At 39.3% G+C, this 16,848-nt stretch overlaps 1 protein-coding gene across 1 annotated transcript in view; it reads left to right on the top strand.

Moving 5' to 3' along the window:
* CUBN (cubilin) overlaps positions 1-16,848 on the top strand; it is a 298,821-nt gene that overhangs the window by 198,458 nt on the left and 83,515 nt on the right. Inside the window, exons 44-50 of the mRNA XM_069086260.1 lie at positions 1,859-2,033; positions 6,008-6,186; positions 7,009-7,218; positions 8,198-8,338; positions 9,093-9,274; positions 14,374-14,545; positions 15,672-15,878. Of these exons, the coding sequence (XP_068942361.1) occupies positions 1,859-2,033; positions 6,008-6,186; positions 7,009-7,218; positions 8,198-8,338; positions 9,093-9,274; positions 14,374-14,545; positions 15,672-15,878 (1,266 nt within the window). The remainder of the gene's footprint in view (positions 1-1,858; positions 2,034-6,007; positions 6,187-7,008; positions 7,219-8,197; positions 8,339-9,092; positions 9,275-14,373; positions 14,546-15,671; positions 15,879-16,848) is intronic.

The raw sequence follows: 16,848 nt of genomic DNA, 5'->3' as shown, positions 1-16,848 counted from the left end.
TTCATTAGTCATATTCTTTGCTGGGTACATTGTAAATGCTTGGTAATGCTTGTTGGTTGATATTTTGAACGTGTTATTTACTCTCCTAAGAAACAGTGTAGCATAGTGGGTAGAGGATTGACCTTGGAGTCTGGAGGATCTGAGTTCAAGTTCTGCCTCTGACATAGACTGGTTGTGTTACCATAAACCACCTCTCAGTGCCTTAGACAACTTCAAGCCTCTGCCAGTCTGCAGCAGCAGAGGAAGCTGCCACAGAGAGATTTCCTTTGCTGAGGAAATCATAGGTTCTCCATCTCCCCTCCTTTCCTCCCTTCACTGCTCTCCAAACCCTTTCAAATACTTCCCTTTCCTTAAGAATTATATTGAAATTACTTTGCTTCCATTTCAAGACCTTCCAGACAACATGCTCTCTTCTAGGCCTCACCTACAAGACCTACTCCAGCTTCAGAGATTCCCCACCATATCCCCCTACTTCCCATGCCTTTAGTATCTTTTTGACCTTGATCCCATCCATTGAGTAGTCTCCAGCCTCTCTTAAAACACTGCTTCAAGCACTAGAAAACCTGCCTCTGGCTGAACTTATTTGCTCTGCCCTTCCAGTCTCCCAAGGTGTCCCTGGTTTTTTTTTCAACTTTAACTGAAAGCAATGCTCAAAGAACAAGCATATTTTATGGTTGTTGCTTTTAAAAACAATGTTCCTTTTGTAGGAAATGTCCTATGGATATTGCATAAATTTTAAAAATAATATGCTTATATACTACATATAATTATGTATATAATATTGTTGTTGTGTCGATTTCAGTTGTGTCCAACTCTTCATGACCCCTTTTGGGATTTTCTTGCAAAGGTATTGGAAGAGGTTTGCCATTTCCTTCTCTGGCTCATTTTATAGAAGAGGAAGCTGAGGCAAACAGGGTTAAGTGACTTGCCCAGGGTCACACAGCTAGGAAGTATCTGAGGCCAGATTTGAACTCAGGTCTTCCTGACCCCAGGCCCAGCACTCTATCCACTGTGCCACCTAGCTGCCCACATAGCAATACTATACACAGTAGGTGTTTAATAAGTGAAAGTTGATTGATAGATACACTTGCACATTACCATAGTTATATATACTGGAATTATATATAGCCTATTATATGCCTATATATAAAGGGTATATTTAACTTTATAGTCAGTGAGTCAGTAAACATTAAGTACCTACTATGTGCTAAGCAGTGGAGATACAAATGCAAAAAAAAGAAGGAAAGACAGTCCCTGCCCTGAAGGAGCTTAAAACCCAATGGGGGAAGACTATACACAAAAGGAAGCTGAAAAGCTTGGTGAAGTCAGAGAAGTCCCGAAGTAGTACATACAGCCGGGTGAGACACGTGCTTTGAAAACCTCACCAAAGCCCAGGGAACCAATCCTCATGGGAGAAAAAGAAATAGGGCTTTTAACTCTTAAACACCTAAAAACAAGACTGTGGTTCCTTGAATTGTGAACATGTCTGCAATCATTGGGCAATTAGCAAAAAGCCCTCACCCTCTGTGTATTTAGCATATCTTTATTCTAGAGCCCTTGAAACAAGCCATTTATGCTTGGTAAAGGATTTTGTTCTAATTTATTTTGCCAGCTTTTTGGTGCCAAGAATAATGGAGCAAGAATAAAATTTCCAATAACAGAACACATTTTGGTCAATGCCAGGGTGATATTCCTAAATTTCCATCACTGGCAACTTGGGGGGGGGCAGCTATAATACAAAATGAAAGGAAAATTTGACGGGAAATGTGGTTAAATCCATTTAAAAAATCCTTTTGTCATTTGCCAATTTCCCTTTTATCAGATGGTCTGTAACACTTCTGACTGTATTTCCCTGCAGCCTGTGGTGGCAACATCTACCTCCATGATTCCAATGTTGACGGCTATGTGACTTCACCCAATTACCCAGCCAGCTATCCATCTCATGCTGATTGCATTTGGACCATATCCGTCCCGAGTGGGAAACTTGTAAAGCTCCAGTTTGAGGATCAATTTAATATTGAAACATCCCCTAAGTAGGTCACTGCCTTTCAGTCTTCCATCTCTGACTCGGGGAATTACTCTTCTGTTATATTCCAGAACAATCTATGACCTCCATGCTCAGTACATATTCCAGCATAAGAACTGCAGGAAAATGTAGCATCTATGCATCAAAATTCTTCAGGCCTGGAAGGGTCAGAGCAGGGCAGTGCCAGAGTGTAGGAGGTGGGAGAAAATGCACCCCCTTCATCCTGTAGTAAAGCCACAGAGAGAGAGAGAGAGAAAGAGAGAGAGAGAGAGACAGAGACAGAAAGACAGAGACAGAGAGATAGAGAGACAGAGACAGAGACAGACAGACAGAGACAGAGAGAGAGAGAAAGAGAGAGACAGAGACAGAGACAGAGACAGACAGACAGAGACAGAGAGAGACAGAGTCCCGTTTAGTCAGCTAACATGTAATAGCCTTTTACCTATTCAGTCTCCCATAATCTCTGTGATGGAAATGATGAAACTCTTACTGAATAGATAGCAACACTGAGGTCTAAAAAAGATGGCATGGCTTGCCAGCAGTACTAGCTATCATACAACATGGTATCCAGATTATGGTGTAGAAAAAAATTCAGCAAGGACACCAAACTATAAATATGGCTAACTATCAATTTGATTCAGGATTTTAAAACCCATTAACTATAAGGGTTCCTCACAATTAGACCTCCTCTTTTCTTTCTATAGCTTTTTCAAAAAGAAAATAGTTCCTTAAGGTTTATTTATTTTTAAACGAATTTTATTTTTCCAATGTACAAAATTCAGATTTTTTTTCCTCTCTCCTACCCTCTCACCTTTGGAGAAAGAAAAACAAAACTCTTGCAACAAACACGTATCATCAAACCAAATAAATTCCCAAAGTGGCCATGTAGTAGGCTCCTTCCCACTGCTATGTGCTTGATGCAGTCAACTTCCATTCTACCCTTTGCCCCCCACCCCACCCCATCCAGGCACCAGTCATAGATTCTTATCCTCTATTTTCTTCCAAAATCCTATTCACACACCCCTGTCTGAGTTTAGAATTTGTTTTGTTTATGACTGATTAATCCCTCTCTAAATATATTCTCTCATCCCCACCTTTTCCCTCTTTGTTTCTTCCTGTTGCTTTGTTGAGTTCAATGTATTTCTACACCAAGTATGTGTGTGTTTCTGTGTATTGTACCAGTTTAGATGGTATTTACATTTTTATATTTCTTTTTACTCCTGTGTTTGTGTCTCAGAGTTTTTAATCAGTTCCGATTTTTTTTCATTGGGAATGCTTAAAAGTACTCTATTTTATTCAATTTTTTTCTCCCACCTGTGGGATTATACTGTTTTACTGTTTAAATTATTATTGGTTGAAAGCCTACATCTTTTGTCTTCTGGGCTATTCTCATCAGTTCTCGCGGATTGATTTAACATCTCTGATAAATGATTCTCAGATCTACATATTCAAATAATTATTAAACAATTATTATGTTCAGGCATTATAGTGGAGCATTGTGGTACTGTGTCCCTTCACTTCCTTCACTCCAGTCTCTGATGAAGTGACCCTTCTGCTTTTCAAGGCCGATTCTTCTGCATGTGGACTTTATCGCATCTTGTACATGACTGCTCCAATCTTCTCTGGCAGACTGCCCCCACTTTCATCCCTATTTTAATCTTCAGTCTCTTCCTATGATAACAAATACTCATGTCTCTTCAAACTTTAAAAACCCTGCCTAGATAGGGAGGATACCATCCCTCCTAGCCATCATCCTATGTTCCTCCTCCACTTCCTAGTTAAACACCTTGGCAAAGTCACCTACATTAGCTTCCATCTATATTATTTCCTCTTCTCTCATTCACTTCTAAATCCTCAGCAACTGTCTTCCAGCATCATCATCAAATGAACTTTCTCCATAGCCACCCATGATCTCTAATTTGCCCCAATTAATGGCTTTTTCTGACTCCTAATCCTTCCTGACCTGTCTGAGGTCTCTGACACTACTTCTCCTCACAGTCACTGCTTTGTCTTGGGTCAACGCCTGCCTATATGACCACTCCTTTTCAGTCTCCTCTGCTGGGTCTTCATCCATGATTTGCTCACTAAGTCCGGTTGTTTCCCAAAGCTTTGCACTAGCCGCTTTCTCTTTTCTCTTTTCTTCCCTGGTTATCTCATCAGCTCTCTTGAGTTCAGTGATCACATCTGTGAAGACAATTCTAAGATCATCCTCTCTGGCTATGGTTTCCTTCCTGAGCTCCAATCTCAAGTCACCAATTGCCTGTTAGATAGTGGATATTTCAAACTGGATGTCCTGAGGGCATATCAGACTTACTGTGTTCAAAACAAAAAGCACTTTTTCCAAACCTGCCCTCTTTGACTTACCTCCTACCCTCCAGGGAATGGCTGTCCTTCCTGTCTCCCAGATTTGCAACACTAGTATTGACAGTGATTCCTCACTGCAGCTTACCCCCTATAGCTCATCAGATGCCAGAGCTTATACTGCTTTCCCTTCAACATTTTTCACATGTGCCCCTCCCTCTCTGCATTCACACAGGCCTAATTCAGGGCCTCATCACATTTTACCTGGCCTATTGTAAAAGCCTTCAGTTGGACTCTGCCTTAAATCCTTTCCCATCTCAATCCATCTTCCACGCAGCCAGCAAAATTATTTTCCAAAAGTGTAGGTTTGACTATATCACTACCCTGTCCCCATTTTCAGTCAACTCCAGTAGCACTCTATTAACTTTGAGGTCAAATATTATATTCTATTTGGGATTGAATGCTCTTCATATCCAGGCCTTTCCTCTCTTTCTAGACATCTGAAAACATTGTATCCCTTTACCCATTTGAAAGGCCTTAAAATCTAGTCCAAGATTTCAGGTTTTATGTCATGTGTAATAAGGAACCGCTCGAAATTTTTGAACAAAGGAATGCCATGATCAGCTTGTGCCTTAGGAAGAGTATTTGAGTGCCTGTAAGGAGTAGGGAGAGGCAAAAAGACCAATTAGCAGACTACCACAATAGCATAGGAGAAAGGTAATAAGGGTCTGAGTTAGGGTGACAAAAGGGGGCTAATATGAGAGATATCAAAGGGATAGAATAAAATGCAAAGACCTATTATTCAATCAGGAAGTTTTCCTGTATTTTTTAGAATGTTAAGAAAATTGGGTAAACATTCCTTATTTCTATATCAATACATGTGTTATACAAATTTTTGATATAAGGGTGTGTGGTTCATATTATTTCCCATTAAGAGATATTTGAATTATTAAAGAAATTTAAAAACCTGTAGATTAAAAAAAGAGAGATATTTGACAAACATGCTGCATCCTTTCTGTGACACAGAACTGTATGGGAATTAAGCACCTACTATATGCCAGACACTGTGCTAAAGTGCTTTACAAATATTTTCTTATTTGATCCTGTAGTAGTCTAAAGGGAGCGGTATATTCATCAGGGTCACACAGCATTTATATCCACTACCGTTTCTCCATCAATGCATGCTAAGTACCGTTACCATCTTCTTCCTCCTCTCTCTCTCTCTCTCTCTCTCTCTCTCTCTCTCTCTCTCCCTTCCCCTCTCTCTCCTCCTCTTTCCCTCTCTTTCTCCCCCTCCCCTCTCCCTCTCCTTTCTAAATGGTTAATTTGAGGATATTTTTATTCCTCTCTAGTGATTTTTTGAACAGATACAAAGTAAAGAAAGGTAAATGAGTAATTCTGCACTGGTTGCTAGGATCAGATAATCTTAAGACTGGGTTTTTGACCCATTATAGGTCCCCATAAGGTCAAGAGGGGCACAGTTACATAGGATCCAAAGTGATTTATAAACCATTCTTCCTTTGTTATTATATCTCACTCCATGTGAGTTCTGATTAAATGGGGGGTTTAAGGCACTTTAGTTACATGTATGTGTTTATTCCTCTAATAGGTACAAAGCCCCACCCCCTGCTAGCTCTTTATGACAGATTCAGCATTCACGGAGAGTTTCTTCCATTTCAGCTGTACTTCGAGTTACCTTGAACTGAGGGATGGAGGGGACTCCAATGCGCCAATGCTGGCCAAGTTCTGTGGATCATCTTTGCCTGGCAGTCAGCTGTCCTCAGGCAATATTGTTTATCTGAGGTTTCTCTCTGCTGACAACTCCACCCTTGTTGGCTTTAAGGCCAAGTACTCTATAGGTAACAACATCATTTATGACTCAATATAAAAACAATCACTATAAAATTAAAACAATCAGACTGTTGGATCTTATCTTAATGGAGCTTGTCTTTGCCTCACTACTGAAAGCTGCAATGACTAGTACTATAAAAGTAGATAATTGTTTATATCATTTATACTCGATCTTCATTTTTCCATTTAAAAAATCTCTAGAGCATTACACTTCTTTTTATTGTTGTGAAATTTAAAATTAAATCCATTTTCTCCTTTTTATGCCTATTACTATATTAGTTAATTTCATAAATACCAGAAGCACAATTTTCAGATGCTAGCATCAGTTCATCTGTATAGCAGTGTTTAGATTTTGCTTTATAATCATTAAAATAAAATTTGAAATTCATTGTTTGTTTTTAGTTCTATCTTGGCCTCTAGAAACTTTGAAAATCACTCGTGGGGGTCAGTTTTGGTGTCTTCAAAGTGGGATTTTTGAATGCATTTGTTGAAACCTCACTTAAACATGAATCTGGCAGGTTTCTCTTGTACCCTGACCAATTCAACAACCATTTGTTCAGTATCTAATTACAAGTAGAGTTCTGTGTTAGGCATTATGGGAGACCCAAAGATGAATAAGACTGCTCTTGGTGTCAGGGCGCTGATAGCCTAGCAGTGGAGGTGATTTGATTCATTCACAAACAATATGAATATAAAATAGAGCATGTTAAGCATGTGAGAAAAGTGTTTAAGAGATGACATGGGAAAGGCTTCATTATTCCTCAAAGAATAAGAAAGACTGGCATATAAGAGGCTCTGAGAGAGAATGCTATTGTTAATTGTTTTTGCAGCTTTGTGTGGAGGAATGGTCATGGGGCAGAATGGCGCTATCGAAAGCCCACAGTATCGCACAAATCCTTATCCTGACAATCTTCTGTGTGAATGGTATCTCCAGGGTCCATCAGGGCACTATCTCACTCTCCACTTTGAAGTCCTGAATCTCCAGAATTCTTCTGGTTGTGAGAGAGACTTTGTCGAGATCCGGGAGGATGGCGCTTCTGGTCAGTGGCCTCTGTCTGCTTCTGTTTTCCTTGGTTCCCTTTCACACACATGTGGAAGAGCAGTGTCCATCCTGCTCTGTGCAAAGACATGGGGCAAGTACTCCGTGGGTAGCCATGATGGAGGAGGTGTTTTCCTGATATGAAATCCTCTGATGCTCAGCATCCTGTTCTGGGTGCCTGAGGGCTCAGGTGCTGTATAGCATTTTGCAAATCTTAAAGTGCTATATAAATGTTGGTTATTATTATTTTTGTTGTTTTTAGCCTCTAGTCACTAGGCCTAGACTATCCAGTAATGCTGCCATTCCCGGAACCTTCTACTAAACTCTTGCTGAGCTCAAGCCTTGTTTATAGAGTAATTCAGGGGATTACTGATAAATATTTAACAACCAGCTCACCCCACCCCTCATGTAACACATTTAAGTTTAAACTTACAAGCCGTGTGTCCCTGGACAAGTTGCTTCACTTTTCTGTGCCTTGGTTTCCTCATCTGTAATTTTAGGAAAATAAACTCAAAAACCTTTTCCAACTCCAACATCCTGAAAATAACGTGACTGTTGTCTCCCATGTTCTGGACACTGTGCTTCACATCCTGCATAAATAAGAATTACTTTAGCTTTTGGGAGCAGCCTAAGTTTTTGATTCGATATATATATATATTCATTCACAAACAACATGAATATAAAAAATATATATATATAAACATATATACATATGTGTACATATGTATGTATATATGTCTTATGTATATGTGTGTATATGTTTTATGTATATATGTATGTGTGTGTGTTGCCTGTCACTTGTGCCTATTCTCCTTCCCTTGACCAAGATTTCCAGCTCTTCATGGAGAGGACCATTTCTTCCTCCGTAACTATAGGGCACCTACCTCTTATCATACGGTACATGCACAGGCTGTGACCAGAATTAGCCTGCTGGATTTAGTCTCTAATATTGACTTCTTCCTCTTGTTTTATTTCCTTAGGAAATATACTGGGCAGGTTCTGTGGAAGCACCATTCCTGGTGTTATTTACACACCTAACAATTTTGCTTTCGTCAAGTTTGTCACAGATGGATCTATCAGTGCCCCAGGATTCAGACTGGTATTTGAAACAAGCATAGAAGGTAAGTTGTATTGTAATTCTCATCTTAAGAAGGATATGACTTCTGTTCAGATTTTTCAACAACCTAACCTTATAATCTTCCTAGAAAATTCAGGCAAAAACAAATGACACCAATAAAAACTTATGGGAAAAAAAAGAAAATTCAAACCAAATGAGTGTTTTTCTTTGCCTCACTCTTCTTTATTCTTCTTGTCCTTTAAGACCAATACTACAATTATTCTTGTAAATTTTCTTCTTAGGTTACAGTGCTTTAAAAATATATTAGTTAGGGGGCGGCCAGGTGGTGCAGTAAGAGTGCCGGCCCCAGAGTCGGGAGACCTGGGATTGGTTCCGGCCTCAGATACTTAATACCCACACAAAATAACTGGCCATGTAACCTTGAGCAAGTTACTTAATCCCAGTTGCTTAGGGGCAGCCAGGTGGCGCAGTAAGAGCACTGGCCCCAGTATCAGGAGACCTGGGATCAGTTCTGGCCTCAGATACTCAGCACCCACACAAAAATAACTGGCTGTGTAACTTTGAGCAACTTACTTAAGCCCGATTACTTAAAAAATATATATTAGTTAATTTCATGATAACATGATAACAAAGACCAATGGAGTTAATACAAAATGACCAGAAATATGCTCAAATGATCTTTGAACAATCATACAACACAGAAATATAAAATCACCTTAGACTATCATTTATTGTTATTCCTTTTTTTCCAGAAGAGGTCATTTCAGTCTAAGTAGGTTAATGTTTGTGCCTTGCAGAGTGTGGAGGGGATATATATGGATACTTTGGAACATTGACTTCTCCCAACTACCCTGATGCAAATTTTCATCCTCGAGTATGTGAATGGAAGATCACTGTGCCAGAAGGAAGGAGGGTTAATCTGACCTTTAGTGACCTGCGTCTAGAAGACCAGCAGTCATGTGATAGTGAATATGTGACAGTAAGTGCTTGGATTGGTCAGGAATATGTTTTACAACAGCAGCACTTGCCTCATACAGAATGATCAGAAAACATGTTCAGAAATATCATTTACATTATATACCTGGATCTATATCAAATTCTTAGAATTCCACAAGGATAGAACTCACTGTAGCTGCAACAACAAAAAAAAGTCTTCATAAATTTTCGACAGCTGTCACTGCGTTTAGAAGAATCATAACTATAATGGGTTTTAAAAACAAAGATTTTAAAAATAATATACACACAAGGAAAGGAAAATAAAGTAACAGGGCAGCAGACAGATGACTGGGGGTCTCAATCACATCACAAGTATATTATTGAAAATTCCATAGTACCTTGCCCGAGACCATTGGTGCATCCATCTCAGGAGTGTGTATCTGACAGGGGCTTATTTTGTTGGAGAGCAAACTTGCCCGCTGTAACATCGATCTTAAATGGAATGAAAAGTGCCCCAAACATCCTCAGCTTCTCCTTTTTATGGTCTATCATCTGTGGGTCTAACCCAAATAAACCTTTTGGAGTTATTTTTAAAATGTTCTCGTTTTACCTTCTCCAGCTAATGAGCTTCACAAATTTACTACACATTTTATAAAACTATGTTTCCTTTTATTTGAGCTAAAACAACTCCAGCATTCACTCTGTCATGATTTTTTATTTTATAAACTTCAATAATATCCTCTTTCAGACTCCCCTCATGCCCCTCCCCCCCAAGACTAAAAATTCCTGATTAATTTTGATCAGTACTACTATGGACACTGTTTCATCACCACCACTCTGACTGTCCTCCATTGGCTTGTTATCCAATTATTTTGTTTCTAGAGAGTTTTGGGAACCAGGGTTGCAAAAACTATCCCAGGATAGTTTAAGATAATATGCTCTCCTTTGCTTCTACTGCCCTTCCTGAGGTTGCTTAACATTTTTGGCCCCAGCAGCAGCACGGCTGGCCTAGATGTGAAGAGCATTTCTGATGATTACTAATACTCTTATTTGTCCACAGCCTAATTTACTTTAAACTCTATAACTATTGGCTGAGCACAAACTGGTATGATTTCACAAGGCTATTCGAGATTGTCCTTTATATCAGTCAAAGTAATCCATGAGTGGGGAATTCAACTCTAATAAAACACACACATGCACACACACACAGAGTTTTGTCATTCAGAAATGATTAGAAATAGAAGGATTGCATTTATACTGAGCCAGCATGGCATCTCCAGCAGTACCTAAAACATAGACAGGGATCAAAAACAATTGTTGAATGAATTTATTAAATGAGTAACTGATTTTTTTTTCAAACCACACTTCATTTCAAGGGTACTTAGAACACTTGGCTTAGACTATCCCCCAAATCAGAGGTGTCAAACACACAGTGAAGCCTGCAAGACTCCCGATTACAGCAGGGACCAGATTAAAATGTAATTGGAACGTTTTTAACAAAATAAATAAAAATATGGTGAAACACAGATAATATTGCATCTTAAAACCAAGCCAGTGTATTGCTCACAAGGATCCTTATATTTCTATTTGAATTTCACACCGTTGCTTCAAATCATCTGGCATCAAAAGAGAAGATAAGATTCAATCTAAATATCAAAGGTACTAATACAATATTAATAAAACTTCTGAGAAGTGGACATATTTAATTGGAAATATAAACTTCATAGGATAATTTATAAACTTCGTGAATGTAGCCGGTCAACATAGATTTATTAAGCACTTACTATACGCTAGGCATTGTGCTAAGATCAAAGGTTATGAAAAAAGGCATGGTTTGTTATCAAAGATTTTATAGTATGATGGAGAATACATGTAAACAGTTATATATACATATATAAAATATGTGTGTATACATATGTGTATAGTGTGTGTAGGTGTGTGTGTATATATACATATATACATATACATATACATACATATACATACATATATATATAGAGAGATAGAGAGAGAGAGAGAGAGAGAAGATGGAAGGTAGTCTCAGAGGAAAGGCACTAGCAGTGGTTGGGAGGGGGATAGACTGGAAAGCCCCTACAGAAGGTGGGATTTGAACTAAATTTGGAAGGAAGATGGGGAAGATAAAAGGTGGAGCTGGGGAAGGCTAGCACTCTGGACATGGGGAATACCCAGTGGAAAGCTAAGGAATTAGTAGAGGGAGTGTGGTGTGCAAAGATTAGTAAGAAAACGAATGTAGAGGATCCTAGGGTTTATGGAGGGGAGTAAAAAGAAAGCTATAAAGATAGAAAGGGGCCAGGTTGTCAAGGGTTTTAAGATGTTAAATATAGATTTTATATTTGATCTTGATTGTAATAGGGAGTCTCTGGAGATTACTGAATTGAGGAGGGTGGAGTCACCTGGTTAGACCTGAGTTTTAGGAAAATCACTTTCACAGTTAGGTGGAGGTTGGATTGGAAGATGGAAACCCTTGAAGGGAGGGAGATTAACTAGAAGGCTTTTTTCCTAGATTACTTAGTACTTTAGATGTGAGATGATGAATGCCTATACCAAAATGGTTGCTGTGAGTTAATGACCAGAAATGGTTATAAATAGCGTTATGGTAGAAACAACAGGATATGGCAACAGATTGGACATATGAGTAAGTGTGAGAGGAGTCAAGATTGTCACTGAGGTGTGACCAGCCTTCATTCAATGAAGTGCCTTCAATAATGATAGGGAAATTTGGAAGAAAAGAAGGTTTTGAGGTAAAGATAATGAGTTTTGTTCTGGGATTGAGCTTAGGGATCCTACAGGGCATCCAGTTTGAGATGTCCAAAAGGCAGTTGGCAGTGTAGGATTGGAGGTCAGGAGAAAGACTGGGGCTAAGTATGGAGATCTGAGAATAACCTGCATAAGAGATGATAATTAAACCCATAGGTGCCACTAAGGTCACCAAGCAAGATAGTAAATGGAAAAAAGAAGAGCATCTAGGAAAGACCTTTGGAAGATGCCCATGCAAATGAGCATGACTTACGGGAAGATCCAGCAAAGGAGACAAAGACAGGAAGAGAATAATGAGAGAGCAGTGTCACAAAACTATATAGGAGAGAGCATCCAGGAGAAAGAGAGTGATTAGGAGTGTTGTGTGCTTCAGAGAGATCAAGAAGGGTGAGGATTTAGAAAGGGCATTAGAGTTGGCAATTAAGAAATAATTGATGATTATAGAGAGAGAAATTTTAGTTGAATGATGAACTTGGAAGGTAGATCACAGAGGCTTTAGGAGAGAGTGAGAGAATCAATCAATCAATCAACATTTTTAAACCCTATCATGTGCCAGGTACTGGGCCAAGCACTGGAATACAAAAGGAGGCAAAAGGCAATCCCTGCCCTCAAAGAGTTTGCAGTCTAATGGGGAAGACAGCATGCAAACAAATATATACAGAGCAAGCATATACAGGATATAGGAAATAAGTTAAAAAAGGAAGACCCTATAATTAAGATGGGTTACCTTCCAGTATAAGATTATTGCAATAATCCAGGCATGAGGTGATGAGGTCTTGCACAAAAATGATGTCATTGTCAGAGGAAAGAAGTAGGTATATTTGAGAGATGTTGCAAAAGTGAAATCAAATCCACAGGTCTTGGAACCAGATTGGATGGGATGGGGGGGCAGTAAGAGATAGTGAGGAGTCTAGGAAGACTTCTAGGTTGTGAACCTGAGGGCCTGGAAGGGTGGTGTTGCCCTCTATAGTAATAGGGAAGGTAGGAGGGAAAAGGGTTTAGGAAAAAGATAACTAGTTCATTTTAGACATGATGGGTTTAAGATGTGTCCTGGGTATCCAATTCAAGATGTCTAAAAGGAGGATGGGGATATAAGATCAGAAGTCAGCAGAGAGGTTGGGGCAGGAAAGGTCGATTTAAGAATCATTAGCATAAAGATAGTAATTAAATCCATGGGAACTGATGAGATCAACAAGGAAAGTAATATAGAGTTGGAAGAGAAAAGGACCCAGGACAGAACCCAGAGGGACACCTGTGGTCAGAGGGAGTAATCTTAAGGAGGACCCAGGAAAAAGGACAGAGAGAGTAGTCAGATAGGTAGAAGGAAAACCAGGAGAAAGTAGTGATCTGAAAACATAGAGAGAAGAAAGTATCAGGGAAGAGAGTGATCAACAATGTCAGAGACTGCAGAGAGATCAAGGAGAAAGAGAACTGAGAAAAGGCCACTGGATTTGGCAACTGAGAGATCACTGGTAACTTTGGAGAACTATTTTGGTGGAATGGTGAGGTCAGAAGCCAGATTATAAGGGGTTAAGGAGAAAGGGAGAGGAGGGAAAATGGAAGCACTTCTTGTAGATGGCCTTTTTGAGGAGTTTAGGTGCAAGGGTAGAAGAGATATAGGGTGATAGTTAGCAGGGAAGAGTATGAAGGGGTGGGATTACCAATGAGGAATGAGTCCAGGCAGAAAATCAGCGACTGGAAAGAGGTCTTTGTAAGTGGTAAAGAATTAGACTTTTCAAGGTCTCTTCTTAAGGTTGACTTGTGGCAGGTGGTGGTGCTATATCCTGCCAGGCCTGTGCAGGCAGGAGTTAAGTTATGACTTAGGGGAGTCTAGTCAGGACAAAGGAGGTGGCAGTGGAGAGGATGGCTGGGTACAGCCTCTAGAGTACCACAGAAGGCCCTGTAGCACCAGAGGAGGCCAGAGGCCTGAATCTTAGTCCTGGTCCTAGGAACCATGTCTTGATTATGTTTTTTACCCTATGTGCCTTGCACATTGCCTTGAAGGAAGAAGAGATTATTAAATGTTTGTCAAATTGAATTGAATCAAATCAAGTTGACTCTATGGTTGCCAAGTCCACAGTGGCCATTTAGCTTTTAGATGCTAGACTGACATTCTGGAATGGACCTGGTTTTACAGAAGCAATCCTGAGGCATCAAAGGGAATAAACTTGTCCAGGGCTTGGCCGCTGGCAAGGAGCTGACACAATGCCTGTTACACAGTAGGTGTTTAATAAATGCACATTGCTTAATTGGCTAGTAAGATATAGAGTGTAGGCTCCCTCCCTCCCAGAGGGTCTCCTTAGAAAAATGTGAGGGCCTTCTTAGTGCCATAGAGTGTTCTAAGACTGGACTTTTCCTCATTAGGTTTTCAATGGCATTAATAGCGACTCACCCCAGCTGGAGAGACTGTGCAGTCGTGTGATGACAAGGAATTGGATTGAATCTTCAGGGAATACAATGAGAGTTCTGTTTGCCACAGATGGATCCAGGCCCTATGGGGGCTTCAGTGCCTTCTATACATCTAGTGAAGATGCAGGTAATCAGGATTTCGTGAGTAAACCTTATTTTGATCTGCTGTCTTCAAATGATGTGCACTTCTGCTTAAAATAGCAACAAGGCAACATAATTTATACCTACTCTATCAATGCCATTTGCATTTATTGATTTTTAAGGTCAGGCTGAAATACATGAAATTGATATGGTGTACCAGTCATAAGAAAGTCAACTAAATTTTGCTACTGTAATTTTAGAAATTAAATGAAATTTTAAAAATTAAAGAAAAGTTCTTGAATGATTTTGCTTTCTATTTTCCTTAATGCCTGTTATACTTTGATAGTTCTGCAGTCCCAAAGAAGCACTCTCAGAATGAGAAAAAAAGTTCTCAAGAAGAAATTAACTTACTTAGTGAAGAGAATAAAGTCCATTGTTTGTTAGCCTTCCTGCCTCTAGATACACATTTCCAGGTAAAGTCAGTGCAGCTGTCAGGCTTCAAGAGCAGGCTAAGTGTGGTCACTGCCTGCAATTCTTTTTTCCTCTCACTCTCCATATAAATATTATTGGATTTTTTTTTCATTTAAAAGAAAACATTCAAAATGATGGGATCAAAAGATGAGACCTACTGGGCAGCTCTTCCTGAGACTTCAAAGATCTGAGTCAAACAGAGGCCTGGCAAGCTTCTCAGCGCATCTGCTTAGTAATTTACTCCCATGCTTTCAAGCACCCCTCTGAAATAAGTGCCAAAGCAATTTGGGTCCAATTTAGAAGATTTTGCCTCATCTCTAAAGGCTTTTCCACCCCGTGTATGTAGACTAAGAATGATGACGCAAAAACGCTAATTAATATAAGGGAGTTTTGAGTGTGATGTTTTTGTTTTGGCCAAATCGCTCTTATGTTAATTCATAAGGGTCTATCTCCACAGATTGTTAATGGTCTGCTCTTCTAACAAAGGCATTGGATTTTTTGGGGGGGAAAAACTTGTATTTATGTATGTATATGTGTGTATGTATATATGTGTATGTATATGTGCACACATTTACATATGTGTCTGTGTATATATGTGTTTCTATATATGTATATATGCACACACATGCACATACACACAGAGGTTATTTTTATTGTGACGTGAGTCTAACTCTTTATTCCTTTGCTTGTGGTCACCATAGTATGTGGTAGGCAACTTACAGATCCCCATGGAGGCAACTTTACTTCTCCTGGTTATGATGGCGTTAGGAACTATACCAAGAACCTAAACTGTGAGTGGACAATCATCAATCCAAATGAGCACAACTCATCGATTTACATTTCTTTTGAGGATTTCCATCTGGAGTATCACCAAGACTGCCACTTTGATGCCTTGGAGTTCCGAATAGGTGAGTCTAGTCAGTCAGTGACAACTTTTCTAGGGTCGATCTACCTTTAATATCCTTCCAAAGGGTAGGGTAGCAGCTCCTAATTCTCAAGAGAGACAAGTGTATCTACAAAATTACAATTGGGGGAGGGAGGAAATGGCTGTGACAAAACTGTCTTTGTCTGCCCAGCTGAAGTAAATGCACTTTATGGGATACAGGATCTGAGAAAGATTGATATTAAAAGATAGCTCCTATATTTGCTCAATTTATTTTGAAAGATCTCAAGCCCACCAAAGATACCCCCATGTTTATTCTTAGATATGTAAAGGAGCCCAAATAATCTTCAGCTGACTCTGAAGAACTGAAATATTTAGTAAAATTTTAGAAGGCTGAAACCTGAATTTTTTTTCCTTAATGGGATTTAAAAAGAGGATCTGGAATTCTAATCAAGTCATGGTTATCTCAGTAGGTTTGAAACTGTCATTTGTAAAGTGGGTTAATGCAAAAGGAGAATTGGCTTCTCTCCTGAAGAGCCTGTTGGGTTGATTCCAGTACTGGTCAACTTTTTTGTTTTCATGTTAAGAGAAGGGAATTTGGAAGTATTGGAAAAAGCAAGAAAGTACAAGCCCTACCTTGGGATGAGAGACAGTTCAATTTGTTTAGGTCTTTGAGACAGTATGATAGAGTGGTTAAGGTGATAGATTTAGAGTTAGGAAGACCTCAGATATGTCTTAGTTATACACCCTGGACTATTCACTTAACTGTCATAAACCTTAGTTTTCACATCTATAATATGGGGATAATTACAGCACCTACCTGACAGGGTTATTGCAAGGTTTACCTTTGAAAATATATACTAAGAGCTCTGTAAACCATGAAAGCTGTATAAATGTGAGTTATTGTTGCTGTCATCATCATTACTATTCTTTTTAATGGCAGGTCAAATTTTAAAAGTACAGCTATGTCCTGATTAGTATGAATAATGAATCCC

Source organism: Petaurus breviceps, unplaced genomic scaffold, assembly GCF_028583685.1.
Source record: "Petaurus breviceps papuanus isolate PSGF00001 unplaced genomic scaffold, PetGlider_PUasm1.0 178, whole genome shotgun sequence".
NCBI classification, from domain to species: Eukaryota; Metazoa; Chordata; class Mammalia; order Diprotodontia; family Petauridae; genus Petaurus; species Petaurus breviceps.
This window is presented reverse-complemented; position numbering and strand designations above follow the sequence as displayed.